The 17,707-nt window shown below is 42.9% G+C and overlaps 1 protein-coding gene across 1 annotated transcript in view; it reads right to left on the minus strand.

The window, feature by feature from the left end:
* LOC112080779 (rho GTPase-activating protein 6) overlaps positions 1–16,349 on the minus strand; it is a 101,484-nt gene extending 85,135 nt beyond the window's left edge. Inside the window, exon 1 of the mRNA XM_070442708.1 lies at positions 15,463–16,349. Within this exon, the coding sequence (XP_070298809.1) occupies positions 15,463–15,981 (519 nt within the window). The 5' untranslated portion in view covers positions 15,982–16,349. The remainder of the gene's footprint in view (positions 1–15,462) is intronic.
* Between the last annotated feature and the right edge of the window lie 1,358 nt (positions 16,350–17,707).

Genomic DNA, 17,707 nt, shown 5'->3' on the forward strand with positions numbered 1-17,707 from the left:
ATTTTGTTTCTTGCACTCTGGATGTGCTCCAGTCAAACTCCCAACTCAGCCACATTGAAATGAATACCACTAGGTGGAGTTAAAGGGTTGCGTTGCCAAATGAGAGAAAAGACACTCCTTTCAGACGCAGTGTCACAGAGGAGCACTCCAGAAGAGACTATCTGGGATCGGTTAATCAATTATTGTAGAGGGATAATCTCCTCGAATGCATTTTTGTGTGACAGGGCATACACACACACTATAACGAGGTGTTCTTTTCCTGTCCTACTCACATAGCCTCCAGTGTGTACTGGCCGGCGACATTAGGCAGACACACATATACACACACAACTCTACAAAGAAACACCTACTGTATATTGATACCAACTGCACCACTACCATGTTCACATGGACATGTACTATGCAGTTGGCACACACACACACACTAAGCCCATCACCCTGTTTSTCAAACGTAGGCCGTCCGGAGAGCAACAAAATAGTCGAAAGCTATTTTCCTCTTGCCTCATGTTTTGTTATGCTTCCTTGCTGTCTGACAGAGTTTAGGGTGAAAGGTCTTCTGGTTAGAGAGTCTGTTTGGCCTACATCTGAGGCGCCATATTTACACAACCATTACTATTTTTTTCTGGGAGGCCTTCAGGTCAGACTTAAATTAGAAAACCCAGGCAAATACGTGCCTCTTATTTTTAAAATCCCAAACACTTTTGCACATTTCAGTTTCACATCGGACGCCATCTTGCTTGGACGCCACTACTGTTGGATGTTTGAGTAGTAATCACATAATGATTAGGCATTATAACTACAATAGCTACTACAATACTTTGTCATGTTCTCTAATGACAATCCTATTAGTTTATTAAATTATAAACTGGGTAGTTCGAGCCCTGAATGCTGATTGGCTGATAGCCATGGTATAACAGACCATATACCACGGGTATGACAAAACACTTATTTTTACTGCTCTAATTACGTTTATAACCAGTTTATAATAGCAATGAGGCACCACGGGAGTTTGTGGTATATGGCCAATATACCACGGCTAAGGGCTGTATCCAGGCACTCCGCGTTGCGTCGTGCTTAAGAACTTGGCCGTGATATATTGGCCATATACCACACCCCCTCGTGCCTTATTGCTTAATTATTTCTAAGACCAAGTCTGTACAACAGCAGATAAACCTGTCTCCTCTGAACTCTGCCGGCCATGGGGAGTGAAGGGGGAACACACTGATAAGGTCCTCTCTCTCTCTCAGGAGCGATAGAGTTAGCTACACTGTAGCCTAGCTGAGTGTCACGCCCTGACCTTAGAGATCCTTTTTATGTCTCTATTTTGGTTTGGTCAGGGCGTGAGTTGGGGTGGGCATTCTATGTCTGGTGTTCTATGTTTTCTTTTCTGTGTGTTTGGCAGGGTGTGGTTCTCAATCAGAGGCAGCTGTCTATCGTTGTCTCTGATTGAGAACCATACTTAGGTAGCCTTTTTTCCACCTGTGTGTTGTGGGTAGTTGTTTTCTGTTTTGTGTCTGCACCAGACAGGACTGTTTCGTTTCGTTCACTCTCTTTGTTGTTTTTTGCTGTTTCAGTGTTCAGTTTATTTATTAAATTACAATGAACACTTACCACGCTGCGTTTTGGTCACCTTCTTTCCAGGACGATCGTTACACTGAGTAATGTCTTGTTAGTTCACTAGCTCTGCAACGTCCCTGTGTTTAAATGTGGAGCTTCTTCAGCTGCTGGGCTCTGCCTGTCTGACACATAAGTTCACAGAGTTTCTATCTCCCATCATTGCTTAGGATGGATATGCCTACAAGAAGGACAAGTTAGTCAGGCTCTGTGATCTGTTCAGGTAGGATATATGGGTGCAATGATTTCTGGGGTCTAGCTATATGTTGTCATACAGGGGTTGCTGTTAGCTTGTTTTGGATTGTACTGGTAGCAGTGGGGTGAATTTAACTGGATAGAGCTTGTCAGTTAGCCGGACTATTTGATTTAATAAAACTGCCTCATGGTTGATGAGTAAGGCGGACTCTGATATTTCTCGACCCACAACTACGGATTGTTTGTGAGCTTCGTCCATGTGATTAGGTGCAGTGAAGAACGCTACGATACGGAGGAGGAGGAAGGCCCAGCCTAGTTGGCTGCCACGGAAACCAGAGGTCAGGTCACAGCACTGAGCAGACAGAACGGAGAGAGGGAGAAGAGAGAGAGAGAGAGACACTCCAGGGGTGAGGTAGAGAGGTCTGTGGTCTCGGTTGCATGACGGGCCTGCCTGTTGTTATTACAGATACATGTGTATCCAATGACAACAGAAGTAAAAGTAGTGGTAACAGTATCATTTGCTAGTGGTGAAAGTAGAAGCAGTAGCATGAAAGTGGTAGTGGGTTAATATCAGCAGTTTCAACATGGTAGAGTTAGCATGCAGATGAGCATACAGTAGCAGGCTGATGAGTTTAGACAGGGTTCCTCACTTGGGCCTCATGCCTCCCCACGCTGACTTACCCCTCTTTTGACCCGAGTCAATCAGAGAGCTGTCTAGGACAGAACATTGGATTCTATGTTCACTTGGATAAGAACGCACTGAACCATATCACAGGCTGCCTGTGGAGTTTGTTTAGCTATGAATTGATGCCCAACTCAGACATCTGAATATGGAATCCGCGACATGACAATGTTGCTAGGCATAACTGTCACTTATTCCGGAAAGCTCATTCTGCGGACTTGATTGAGTGTCAACATGATCCTATATCGATATAGGATTAAACTGAAGCCACTGTATCCACCTGTCTACATCAATCACAACACCAATCAAATGGTAAATTCAAAACGACCCATATTTATCTTTCTAACAGTGAGCCAAGGCTCCTATAGACATGACTGAATGGAGGGGACCTAGTAGTTCTATAGCATAAACGTCCGCATGCCATTCAGACTACTGTGTGTTTCTGACACCACTGCCTTGGTTATTCTAGGTAACAACAGGCCTGGGAAAGCAGGGTGAAAAAAATAGAGCAGAAATAGCTGGAATTTAGCTGAGTGTGAAGCCAGAGGATTGGGAATTGTGGGCAGTCACCCTTTTTCGACAGGGTCCCATGCATCAATGGACTGGAATTCCAAACAACTCTTCCACCCTTCTCTGAGGCTGAAGCTAGTAAGAAGCCGTGGACGAGTGAGGCGGAAGCTAGGAAGCAACCAAGGACGAGTGTTGCCATGGGTCCAGGAAGCAGCCATGGACGAGCTTCATTCCCTCATCTACTATGAAAGTGTACAGGAAAAAAATGGAATGATTCGGACACGTAATACATAACCTACTGCACCCAAGAACACTTTTTCTTTCTTCTTGTTAGGAATGACTGTATTAGGAATTATTGTATCTCAAAAAGTTAAGCACAAAATATGAAATTCTTGGATGTGGGAGTGGTAATCCCGTCCAAAAAGTGATTTCTTTCTTCTCCCTCATAGTGATACTGAGTCTCGGTAGGAACGGCATGCGAACGGAAACTAGATGCCAAACCTCATGTTCTGGAAAAACATGCACAAATCATTTCTGCTTATGCTGATCTTATCTCACTTGAGCAGAACTGTACCAATGTTGAGAGTTCTAACACAGACAAATCCTAGATGGAAATGAAAGCACAAGGTAAATTAAGACTTTATAGTTGTGATAATTTGCTGATGACACTTGTTTTCAGGCTTCTCTCTCCAAGTAAGATAGAATTCACATCGCAAATAAATTCACATATAAAAAGCAATTTGAAACAGTATGTGAATCCCAACCACCAGTAGACTACAGCGAAATGGAAACTCACTATCCAACAGAAGTAGACCTAGCCTCTAAAACACTTCCTTCCTTCAGGCTCATTCTCTAGTAGAGACAGGAAATGAAAACGTCTCGACTTCCTCGGCCTGATAGTCTACAGGTCCTGCTAGGCAGAAGGGCCGGCCCGTACGGCCCTCCATTACAGATGAACAGAGGCACAGAGAAACAGCAGCACTTCTAAACTAGTCTCCAGGTGGCATGCAAGATGGTAATAGCCGTAGAGCAAAATACGTGAGTCTAACTCTCCAAGCTTTGTGATCTTGAGCAAGTGTGTAGGTAGTCTATAAGGTGTTCTACTGAACAGCCACAAACATGGTAAACAGTGATATTGACTTGAGGGGAATGGAGGGCCTCTTCCACAGCCAGTCCCACGCCGGTTCCCCTTTATAACTCACAATCAACTTGAAATTTGGTGCACGTGAACGAGCGTCTTGTCCCACCCACGTGGTCCCGTGTGGCTCAGTTGGTAGAGCATGGCGCTTGCAACGCCAGGGTTGTGGGTTCATTCCCCACGGGGGGACCAGGATGAATATGTATGAACTTTCCAATTTGTAAGTCGCTCTGGATAAGAGCGTCTGCTAAATGACTTAAATGTAAATGTAACACCCATAGTTGCCTATAGATAGTCAGTGAAACGTCCCTAATTAATATTCATCCATACTGACTGCATGACGACAATGACCGCACATCCTCACAGAAAGACTAAAAAAAGAAAGTTATTGTAGGGGAGGTTGAAGCAATAAAAAAATATATTGTTTGGTGAACACAGTGTGAGCATTACAAATGCCAAAAAGGCGTTAGAGTGGCAGCATGTGGCGGACGCTGTGAATGCTGCTGGCTCAGAAGGTCGGACCCCCTCAGAAATAAAAAAGAAGTGGTCCGACAAAGTGGAGGCCAAAAGGCGCATAGCCTTACACAGACAAAGTGTTTGTGCCACCGGCGGGGAAAAGGGGATACCGGAGCTCAACCCCCTTGACTTGCCGGTATTATAGGGGAATCCCTCCTGAGTTTACATAAACAATTGTGACATGTTCTATTGTTTTTAGTCACTGCGTGTTCCAGCGGGGTCGGTGGTGCTGCAGCTGAGCAGGAGCTGAGTGCGCCCTGCCCCGGCGTCTCCACTGCACCTCGTGCGTCACAACCCTCCGGCAGCCGTGTCCTCACAGAGGCAGTCTACAAACGCAAAGAGACACCATCGACGCTATTAACGAGGTTGCCAAGGAGTTGAAGTGGGACAGGCACTGCTTGGTTTCTGCGGGTGCTTCTCTGTAATGCTGGGCCCACTACAGCACAGAGATCCAAGAGAACAGCTCTTGGTAATCGGAACCGGCTCATAAGCCACTCCTCATCATTGGCCAGTAAATCTTGCTGGTCTCCGAAAATCGCTCTCTCCGAATTCTTCCATTCGCCAAATCTTCCAACAGTGCCAAAGCAGCCATTGTGCGTCATTACGCATTGTAATCGCATGCCATTTTATACCCACCCATTTGATCGTCGAAGCTACCCAATTGCGTAACACCTTCAGGTGTGGTAATTACCCTGATTGTAACTGACAATGACAGGGTAATTATCACATTGACAGTTCTGCGCAACGAACATATATAAAATATATGGAACTGTGCACTCATATCTGCCCGACTGAGGCATCGAAAACGGCATCAGTTTAACGTAAGTTGTCCTACTGTTCACCTTATTATTTATGAGAATAACTGTCATAACATGCAAGTATTGTTTAATAATTACAGATCCAATGAAATATGATTCCCGATTAAACTGTATAACATATTTGAGGGGTTATTTTTTCGCCGTTTGTATTTATTATCCTAAATCATGTTTTTTTGTGGCCGTTTTTGCGTGCACTCCAGGGAACTCTTCATATATAATACGCGAGAAGTAATATTTCGATTTATTTTACCCACTGGCATCAATTTCAAAGCGTTTCTCGAGTTTCATCCTTCTGCCACCGGAGTCGCAGTTTCTCGTTTCTCCAGTTTAAGTGCGTAGGTATGGGTCAAAGTGTCCGTGGAGGACCGCACATTCTCCCGTCAAGTTTGTTTTTTATAAATCCCAAAGTTTGCTTAGCAAGTGGCATACGCCTTCTTTTATGCCTACGCAACGTTTATAAATGAGGCCCCAGTTCTGTTGGAAATCTATCACTTGTGAATTTCTCCATGTGAAGATGTAGCCTTTGTATATCAGATTGCCACAGTTTATATTCAACAAAATGAATAAATACATTGGATTCATAAACCCAATGCCTAGTACAAACACTCATATCGGAGGAGTGTGAGGGTTTGAAATGGCTTAAATCATATACATGCTTTTCCCATGACTGACCACATTAATGTGTGTGTCCTTGTAGGAGAGACTTAATTGGCAACAGACACTGAGATTTGGCAACGAAACGAATGTTTACTTTACATGTGGTTCTATTTCAGTAGATACCCCTTTTTCTCAAAGGGGAGAACCCTTTCCATACAGACAAATAATAAACCAAAACCATGCCCTAAAATCCCATTTGTTTGGTGAAATGACTGCTAATAAACAGTATACATTTCCCCCTACAGTTGTGAAACATAGCACCCAAAAAAACGTTTTAAAGCACTGAAAATCGTACAAAAATCCAGCATTCGATATTACAAACTAACAAAATGATCACCCTCAGCCAGATCGTATTTGTCATGGAACCCTTTGTGGCATCTTACTCCTGTGTTTGAACAAACCCACAGTTTGGAATGTTTTCCTCTCCTGACAGGGAGATCAGATGAAGGCTACTTTCCTTTCTCCAAGCTGCAAAACATCATCCTAGTATGAGATGTGTGATGTGATTTTCTACTGCATAAACATTCCACTGTTTCTCTCACAAAGACAGCAGGAGCACTTCACTCTGTGTATCTCCTGAGGGAGCCATCTTGAGATAATGCAGAAGCCAAAAGTCAATAGCCTAGTGGTGATGGTGGGCTAGCAGTAGTTGTATAGCCTGGCCCCAGATCTGTTTGTGCTGTCTTGTCATAGGAGAAGAGTCATAAGAGCACAGAGATCTGGGACCAGGCTAGTAGTTGTAGGAATGGTGTGTCAATGTGTCTCCTGATAAACCAACAAATAGTCCCCTTCATACACAAATCCAATAACATGCTATTTTTGCTTCTAGGATTTTCTTTGTCTTAGGGTCCACTTTTTCAGTCAGATAGCATCTGTAATTGATTGATAAATCATAGAGATATGAAATGCAAGCAACAACTCTAAAAAACAATCTGACCTAGATAGCATGGTGTCGGTCGACAATAACAACTACCACAACGAATTACATTCTGCGTGAAATTACATTAGAACTCTAGCGGCAGCAGATTCGCAKACGCAAATCCACAGTTGATTTCCCCAAGGAGACGTGTGTGAGAGGAAAAAATGCGAACCAGCTATTTCTGCTGGTGTAGCGTGCAGACGCACTGTCTTCTTTCTACAGTTAGCTTCATCATTTGATTGAAGTCCGGCCAGGGAACAAGAATTGTCAGATGACATTCACYGAGACTTATTTTCGAGCTAAAACAGAGCTGCGATTCAACACTGCGGGAAAAAGCGAAGTGGGCAAAGGGATGGCAGGTTGAACCAATCCAGACGCTACTACACACACTCTGAAAAACATTCCGGAGATGTCTCTGTCAAGGTCGTCACCCTCCGACGCATCTTTAAAAACTGTGTGTGTGCGTGTGTGTGCGTGCGTGCCTGTGTGTGCGTGCGTGTGCGCATGTGCAGAGTGTAAGGTGGGGTAGCTTTTAGGCAAGATGGAATTGAAATCAAAACCCTTTCCTAAAAGATCCCAGTGTGATCCATCACAATGTGGTATCAATCAACTGGACTCGCCTAAACAGCACTATAGCCTGAAGACAGACCTCACGATGACTATACTGACGAGACACACTCAGCAAACGTCCAGTACAGTATATCTACCTAACCTTCTTTGAACACATGCATCCAGTAAGGCCTGCAGTCTGCGGTCTTTGAACAGGTACAGGAAGTTAGGCCTGCAGTCTGCAGTCTTTGAACAGGTGCGGGCAGTTATCAATGGTCTTTGAACACATGGTCTTGATTGTTTTGACTGGAGGTCTTCTCTAGGTCACTTGACTGAAGAATGTACCTCTGGGTGTCTGTCTCTGTCTATGCCAGCTAGACTAGAACACGTGCATTATACAGTGAAACTGTCTTTAGCAGCACTGAGCATCAACCAACCTGTAGCTCAGAGGAGTTTTCCTTATTCAATCTTACACTAACAGTGATTGCACAAACTTAACCGCACCCCTAACCCTAACCTTAAACAATTGGGATTACATGTCTAAACTTAACCTGTCACATTTCTCGCTTAAATAAACCATTCACATTTGTTTCTGCCCTCGAGGCAGAGCTGCCATCAGAACAAGATTGAATAAGGACAACTGCAATCTGCCATCCTGTATATCAGAATACTCTGTTATCCTACTGTGACCTTGGGAAGAAACCATTCGGTAACTGCAGCTAAATGGACCAAAAGGTTGCCAGTATAAATCACAAGTAAGGAGGGAAGGGGTAACGACGTGGTGCCAGTTTGTGAATACCTCTTTGAGATAACGTCTAGTAACTAAATTAATACATACTTATCCTAAATGAGTATGATGTGGACATATCAGTGAAATGCACATGCTCCAACCAGAACTATATGAAGAGTTTCATACCAAAATGCTATATGGTAATTTTTCTGAACTGTTGGTAAATKAGGTTTTACAGGCACTGGGATTCTCTGCCTCAAACCCTATTACAGGGGCTGAGTCACTGGCTCACTGGTGCTCTTCCATGCCGTCCCTAGGAGGGGTGCGCCACTTGAGTGGGTTGAGTCACTGACGTGATCTTCCTATCCGGGTTGGCGCCCCCCCTCCTTGGATTCGTGCCGTGGGGGAGATCTCTGTGGGCTATACTCGGTCTTGTCTCAGGATGGTAAGTTGGTGGTTGAMGATATCCTCTAGTGGTGTGGGAGCTGGGCTTTGGCAAAGTGGGTGGGGTTATATCCTGCCTGTTTGGCCCTGTACGGGGGTATCGCCGGACGGGGCCACAGTGTCTCCCGACCCCTCCTGTCTCAGCCTCCAKTATTTATGCTGCAAWWGTTTATGTGTCGGGGGCTAGGGTCAGTCTGTTATATCTAACATTGAGTGGCTGCTGCCAATGTACTGACTCAAATCTCTAGCCACTTTAACAATTAAAAATTGGAAATGTATCACTAGTCACTTTAAAYAATGCCACTTTATATAATRTTTACATASCCTASAWTACTCATCTCATATGTATATACTGTACTCTATGCCATCTACTGCATCTTGCCTATGCCGTTCAGCCATCGCTCATCCATATATTTATATGTACATATTCTTATTAATTCCTTTACACTTGTGTGTATAAGGTAGTTGTTGTGAAATTGTTAGATTACTTGTTAGATATTACTGCATGGTCGGAACTAGAAGCACAAGCATTTCGCTACACTCGCATTAACATCTGCTAACCATGTGTATGTGACCAATAAAATTTGATTTGATTTGATTAGAGAATTTCTCCTGTCTTATCTGGTGTCCTGTGTGAATTTAAGTATTCTCTCTCTCTCTCTCTCTCTCTCTGAGGACCTGAGCCCTAGGACCATGTATCAGGACTACCTGGCCTGATGACTCCTTGCAGTCCCCAGTCCACCTGGTTGTGCTGCTGATCCAGTTTCAACTGTTCCGCCTGCGGCTATGGAACCCTGACCTGTTCACCAGACGTGCTACCTTGTCCCAGACCTGCTGTTTTCAACTCTCTAGAGGCAGCAGGAGCGGTAGAGATACTCTGAATGATCGGCTATGAAAAGCYAACTGACATTTACTCCTGAGRTGCTGACCTGTTGCACCCTCTACAACCACTGTGATTATTATTATTTGACCCTGCTGGTCATCTATGACCATTTGAACATTTTGSCCATGTTCTGTTATAATCTCCGCCCGGCACAGCCAGAAGAGGACAGGCCACCCYTCATAGCCTGGTTCCTGTATAGGTTTCTTCCTAGGTTCCGGCCTTTCTASGGAGTTTTTCCTAGCCATCGTGCTTCTACACCTGCATTGCTTGCTGTTCTGGGTTTTAGGCTGGGTTTCTGTACAGCACTTTGTGACATCAGCTGATGTAAGAAGGGTTTTATAAATACATTTGATTGAATTTGATTGTTCTTTTTTTAAAGAAATTATAAAAGAGATTGTTGTGGTTTTTTTCATGGCATGTGGTTGTTCATTGACAGACATGTACAGTATTTGGTTTCATTTCAAAGGGAGAAATAATCATATTTTTTTCAAAATGCTACATATCCGCATCACTCTCAGATAAATAAGTAGTRTTGCTATGTTTCACACAGTCAAATGTAACACATAAGACAAAAGAAATTGACATCAATATTTAAAATATACATCATTTTTGTCGTTGTTGATATATCATTAAATACAGTAATATGAGATGTTCTATTTAAAACATTTACATTTGACATTTTAGTCATTTAGCAGATGCTSTTATCCAGAGCGACTTACAGTAAGGGCATTTATCTTAAGATAGCTAGGTGAGACAACCACATATCACAGTCAAATATACAGGATACGAACATTCCACTCCAGCTAAACAATGGATATATAGCGTTTTGCCAACAAAAAAAAAAGATTCTTATACACATCTAAAATCTATGAATTGAACATTTGAGAACAGTAATATATTACACACACACGTGAAGGCACCCATTAGCAATAATTTCTGATGAAAAACACAAATGTGAAAAATAGGTGGATATAGCATATTGGAAATAAACTCTTCATATGCTATACTGTACAGAATGTGCATTAAATTAAGTAATATAGGCCTTGATGAGTCTCAGGGCTACTTAGCAACAGCGGAACATAAAGAGAAAACATACAGTATGTCCAGTAATGGACTTTTCTTGTTATAGCCTGACTGAAGCTTCAARCTGRYGTCTTTAGTAGAATKACTCAATAAGATAAACTAAGACACCCTAGCTACTGCTTTTCTCCTTCTCTTCCCCCTTTTTCTTCTTTCCACTCGTTCACTCTTAAACCATGAATATAAGTGATGTCCAAAAATAGTTCCTGAATGTAAACCTTCTTGTTCCTTCTCAAACGTCAACAAACTGGTTTCACTTCCTGTTCGTGGATCACATCGGAAAATAATAATGACTTTACTCTGAATCTCTAAGCTGAGCAGTTGGTCGAAATGTTCCATTCGGTATCTTGTGATTTCATTAGGCCTATCTGACACAGAATCAAATGCAGAATCAACACCCACTAATCAACACCCAACATCCACGAAGGGAATCCAAAGATAGACCGTCAAATGGCAATTTATGACAAGATAAGCAAGCTACATAACTAAATATGATATGACAAAAACATGTTGGGAAAAAYGGAAAACACTACAGCATGAATCCACTGTTGTGCTTGCCAGTGTCTGTAGGAATAGACTCGTGGGATACCACTACCGTATCTGAATAATGTGGAGAAGAAGAAGCAACCCTGCTTTATCTCAATGATACATCATGTATGCAGTGGTAGGATATCCAAAAACAGAGTTACRACCTTGTTAGTGTATAATATGATAGGACTTTGGAGTGATCCAAAAACCATCAATCCCAAACCACCGTTGCCACTTTCGGTTTGCAATTAATGTTCCCTGTACTCTCAATAGGTGCCCTTGTGGTTTTAGGCTGGGTTTCTGTATAAGCACTTWRCGACAWCTGCTGATGTGAAAAGGGTTTGATAAATACATTTGATTGATTTATTGATTGATTGGTTGAATTTGGGATGGGAAATTACACACCCAAGGAGGCAACACCCAATTACAYCCAGGTAGACGATTGATTGTAGACTTCAAAGGAGCCTTCTAGAGATATTAGATAGCAGATCAAACACACTTTTCATCACCCTAACTGAATCAGAGACCCAAAATACTTTATATGTTACATCATATGCTGTTGATGTCAATTAGTTTAGAACCTCTGGTAATGATGAACTAACAGTCCTTTCCATTTACATTTACATTTAAGTCATTTAGCAGACGCTCTTATCCAGAGCGACTTACAAATTGGAAAGTTCATACATATTCATCCTGGTCCCCCCGTGGGGAATGAACCCACAACCCTGGCGTTGCAAGCGCCATGCTCTACCAACTGAGCCACACGGGATTAAATATGTAGCTTTCCGTTGCCTTATACCTGACAAACCCAGTAAACCTGAAATGCTGGTTTTGGAAGTGAGTATTTTAAACAACGTGGCACCGTCATAAGATGCCACCTTTCCAACAAACTTCTGCCCTGCTAGAGCTGCCCCGGTCAACTGTAAGTGCTGTTATTGTGAAGTAGAAATGTCTTGGAGAAACAACGGCTCAGCCGCGAAGTGGCATGCCACACAAACAGAACGGGACCACCGAGTGCTGATCGACACCATTGGACTCCGGAGCAATGGAAACGCGTTCTCTGGAGTGATGAATCACGCTTCACCATCTGGAAGTCCGACGGACGAACCTGGGTTTGGCGGATGCCAGGAGAACGATACCTGCCCGATTGCATTGTGCCAACTGTAAAGTTTGTTGGAGGAAGAATAATGGTCTTGGGCTGTTTTTCATGGTTTGGGTTAGGCCCYTTAGTTCCAGTGAAGGGAAATATTAACGCTACAGCATACAATGACATTCTAGACAATGCTGTGTTGCCAACTTTGTGGCAACAGTTTGGGGAAGGCCCTTTCCTGTTCCAGCATGAAAATTCCCCCATGCACAAAGCGAAATCCATACAGAAATGATTTGTCGACATCGATGTGGAAGAACTTGAATGGCCTGCAAAGAGCCCTGACCTCAACCCCATCAAACACCTTTGGGATTAATTGGAACGCCAAATGCGAGCCAGGCCTAATCGCCCAAAATCAGTTCCCGACCTCACTAATGCTCTTATGGCTGAATGGAAGCAGGTACCCGCAGCAATGTTCCAACATCTAGTGGAAAGCCTTCCCAGAAGAGTGGATACTGTTATAGCAGCAAAGCGGGGACCAACTTCATATTAATGCCCATGATTTGGAATAAGATGTTCAACGGGCAGGTGTCCACTTACTTGTGTAGTGTAGCTTGAAGGGATAGGCTATGCTGCATCCTAGAGCATCAAAGTCACCCTAGTTTAACTGTCAGCACAAAAAGGGAATAATTTCTGTTGCCTCTGTTTAATGGATTTAAATATATATTTAATTCAATTATATTATATTCAATCACATTCAGGCTTGTTGGAAATTCCCACCATTCACACTGACTGAGTTTCCTGAATCATAGGCCTATGTCACATTCATTGCCCTGTTTGGGGAACAACAACATAATGGGGAAGGGTCCGCAAATCGAGACAGCTCATTTTTTTTATGTGTCTGTCTTTGACCCCGTGACAGTTCAGTTCACACTCTTGAGAACCAACTCAGTGCCATCAAAACTCGTCGTCACGTGCTGCCAAAGCATTGCTACATGAGCTTAATTCCAGGGTTAATGCTAAGCGGGATCCTTGGGACGTCCCAACACTAACCCTAACCTTAACCCCTACATTTACCCTAGAGCTCTCCAACCCTGTTCCTGGAGAGCTATTGTCCTGTAGGTTTTCGCTCCAAAACCAGTTGTAACTAACCTGATTCAGCTTATCAACCAGCTAATTATTAGAATCAGGTGCGATATATTAGGGTTGGAGTGAAAACCTACAGGATGGCATCTCTCCAGGAAGAGGGTTGGAGAGCCCTGATTTACCCTAGCCTTAACCATAACCGCAGGAGTTTGGTGGAACCTTAATTGGGGAGGGTGGGCTCATTGTAATGGCTGGAGCGGAATCGGTGGAATGATATCAAATACATAAAATACATGGAAACCATGCTATTCCATTAACTCCTTTCCAGCCATTATTATGAGCCGTCCTCCCTAAATCGTTCTCCCTTACCTAACCATAACTTTAGCCCTTACCTTAACCATTTTAAATTTAAACTTCAGGTATGAGCGTCCCAAGGATCCCAGTTAGCAAGGGAGTCCACAAGAGATGAGGGAAAAACAGCATTATACATTTCAACTAGACTGGAGCATGTGGACAGCTGCCAAATATGCGGCCAATAAAGCCGCTGCTAAAAATAAGTCCCAAGTATGTTTTTGTAAGGATTTCATTATGGGTCTGACTGCTGCACACACCCTGCAGACCCTGCTAAATGCAGGCTTAATTTGGAAGGCCTACTATTGCAGGCACTCTGTCCTTTATTAACTGAAAATATTAAACGAACAATCTCTAATTATTAAAAGACAAGAAATGGAAATAAAAACACATGTAGCCTTTAGGCCTACTCCGGACCGTTATACAGTGCCTTCAGAAAGTCTCCATACCCCTTAAATTGTTACACATTTTGTTGTGGTACAGCCTGAATTCAAAACGGATTMAATCTTCTTCTTTTTCTACCCATCTACCCATCTGAAAATGAAATACAGAAATATCTAATTTACATAATTATTCACGCCCCTGGGTCAATACATGTTAGAATCACCTTTGGCAGCGATTACAGCTGTGAGTCCTTCTGGGTAAATCCAAGAGCTTTGCACACCTGGATTATACAATATTTGCAAATTTATAATTGTTTTAATTCTTCAAGCTCTATCAAGTTGATTGTTGATCACTGCTAGACAGCCATTTATAAGTCTTGCGGAGATTTTTAAGTCGATATATGTCAAAACTGTAACTAGGCCACTCAGGAACATTCAAGGTCGCCTTGGTAAGCAACTCCAGTGTATGTTTGGCCTTGTGTTTTAGGTTATTGACCTGATGAAAGGTACATTTATCTCCCAGTGTCTATTCCGTTTATTTTTATCCTAAAAAACTCCCTAGTCCTTGCCAATGACACGCATACCCATAACATGATGCGGACACCGCCATGCTTAAAAATTTGAAGAGTGGTACTCTTTGCCCCAAACATACACATTGCATTGCAGTTTTATTGTAGTGCCTTATTGCAATCAGGATACATGTTTTGGAATATTTTTATTCTGTATTTGTATTTTGTATTTATTAGGGATCCCCATTAGCTGCTGCTCTTCCTGGGGTCCAAACACACCAACGCGCGCACCCACAKTACATATACAACCAAATATGAAACAGTGAACTATGTTCGTACTGAATGAGCTAAAGATAAAACAGTAAATCATATAACATACCTACACCGCCACATATCCACAACACAAAACGTTTAATAATACCACTATACAACAATAGCACAATGTGTGCGTATGCATGTGTCTGTACCTTGCCATAACAAAGGTATTGAATACTTATTGACTCAAGACATTTCTGCTTTTCATTTTTAATTCATTGGTAAACATTTCTAAAAACCGAATTCGAGATATTTTGTGTAGGTCAGTGACACCAAATCTAAATGTAATCAATGTTAAATTCAGGCTGTAACACAACTAAATGCGGCAAACGTCAAGGGGTGTAAATACTTTGTGGAGGCACTGTAAATCCTCAAAAACAAAAGTAGGTTGTCATTATGTCATTCCTCTTAAATACCATGAATACTTATATTTTTTATTGCGTGGAGTGCACGCGTCGTCATATTTACCTCCGACTTCCAAACGACATAGGCGTGAGAACTGGACTGTYGCTGCTTCTTCTGAAGCCATCTCCGCGGTGAGAATAATGTGTTCGTGCTCCCAGTTGGAGTGACGCTGGGGCTCCTCACCAGAAACGGTAAATCCCACGCGGTATTCCGCTTTGTGCCCCTCACAGACACGTCATAGTCAAAGGGAAAGTTTGATGTCGGGGAGAGGTCCAAGGGTGTGGAGGGACCAGATAAAGACGAAAGGGGTTGTTTCACCCTGAGATTTTTGGAACGGGGATCTAATTTCAACGCAACCGGGTGCTCAGGGGAGCTTGGCGAGGATGAAAACGCACCTGCCTCCTCAACGCGCAAACCCGGTAAACCCAAGCGGTCCCCATGGGTTCCATCTGTCTCTGTGCCACATTTCCTTATAATATCAGGGTCCAGGCTCCGAGTTTGTCGCAACTTCCTTTTGGAGATGGCTTTGGAGGCTGGAATGGAGCAGGAGAAGACGTTCAGTATTCCTTGTCCAGATGACATCGCTATCTCCCCTCTGCACAAACGTAGCAGCGTTTAAAAAAAATAACTTTTCTCAAAAGTTTAGTTTGAGCGCCATAAAGAAACAAACCACGAGATACGTTCCATCAATATACTCTTACAGTGAACCCTTGGTCCACGTGTTTTTACGCTGTCATCGCCAGAATGCCTCGCTTCAGATAAAGCGAGGAAGACAGCGCGCAAATGTATCCAATTCTAGGTGCCGTGTTATTATGCATGCAGCTCAGCTCAGTCCCAAACTGTAGTCAGAGCGGACGGCRGGATGAGAGAAGTTTCGCAACCGATGACCCTCGCCGCCGCTCCTCTAATCCGTCCAATGCGCTCCTGTGGCCGTTAAGACTGCGCACTCATGTTGCTCCAATGAGCAAAACCAGTGCAGGTCTTTACCTGCATCTTTCAAGTTTGTATCTTACATTCATTGTATAGCCTACATATGTTGGGCCTATGTGATGTATAGGCTGATGATGTATATAGCTGCATAGCCTAACTTTCACTTTGTTGAAATAAAGCACCACTAAAGCTAGCCGATTGAGGACATGGCATAAAGGTTAATCATCGACCTAAAACCATAATCCRTAAATGAGGATTAATCCTATAGTCTAGCCTATCCTACTATAATTCACATTTTTTGCATTACATTGGGGCACACTTGTGTCCTACTCTCGCAAAATAAATATCATGGTCTGATTATCTTGCTCTCTGCATTTTCGCACCACAAGTTTCTCAGAAGTCGTGAGAAAGACTGTCAGGCACAATGTTGCTATATATGGGTTAGCTGCTATGCAGAACGTTTGGCCAGAAGGAGCTCAGACTTGGCGCTTTCTTCCAACTAAACTCTGCTGGTGTTTCCATTGTAAATGGACATTTCGATTGTGTCTTTTGAGAATCTCAGGGTTATAGGGTCATGGCTTCCTCTTTCTATAATTCTCTCAGCGTTCTCTCTCTCTCTCTCTCTCCCTCTCTCTCTCTCTCTCTCTCAATTCAATTCAAGGGGCTTTATTGGCATGGGAAACATATGTTATCATTGCCAAAGCAAGTGAAATAGATAATAAACAAAAGTGAAATTAACAATCAAAATGAACAGTAAACATTACACTCACAGAAGTTCCAAAATAATAAAGACATTTCAAATGTCATATTTTGTCTGTGTACAGTGTTGTAGAGATGTGCAAATAGTTAAAGGACAAAAGGCAGGAGCCCCAGCGTTTTCAAATTCTTTGTGGATCTCTCTCTCTCTTTATCTCATCCGTTCCCCCCGTCTGTTTTTAGGCTGGTCAAATCTGACTGAGCTGTTATCAGTGTCATGCAGTGTAGCTTCATAAGCAGCTTTATCAGGGCAACCCCCTCCTCCAGTCTCCCATGATGCAGCATTTTCCCCATACCTTCACACACACATACACGCAGGTACACACGCATGCACACATACACATGAATGAACGTATGCATGTACGTACACAGAAAGGCAGGTACACACACGCACACACACACACACAAGCAAGGCAAATATCCATCCCTTCTCATCATTTTGGGGTTCYGAGTGGCGCAGCGGTCTAAGGCACTGCATTTCAGTGCTAGAGGTCCCACCGTAACGCAGGCACATTTTCGACTTCTAACCCCTTTTAAACATCAATGTAACATTGGATCCGTCTATTTATTCTGAATACGTAGATACCAACCATTCGTCTGTGTGATTATTAAAACCACATAT

The sequence above is a fragment of the Salvelinus sp. IW2-2015 genome, unplaced genomic scaffold (genome assembly GCF_002910315.2).
Source record: "Salvelinus sp. IW2-2015 unplaced genomic scaffold, ASM291031v2 Un_scaffold16496, whole genome shotgun sequence".
Classification (NCBI taxonomy): domain Eukaryota; kingdom Metazoa; phylum Chordata; class Actinopteri; order Salmoniformes; family Salmonidae; genus Salvelinus; species Salvelinus sp. IW2-2015.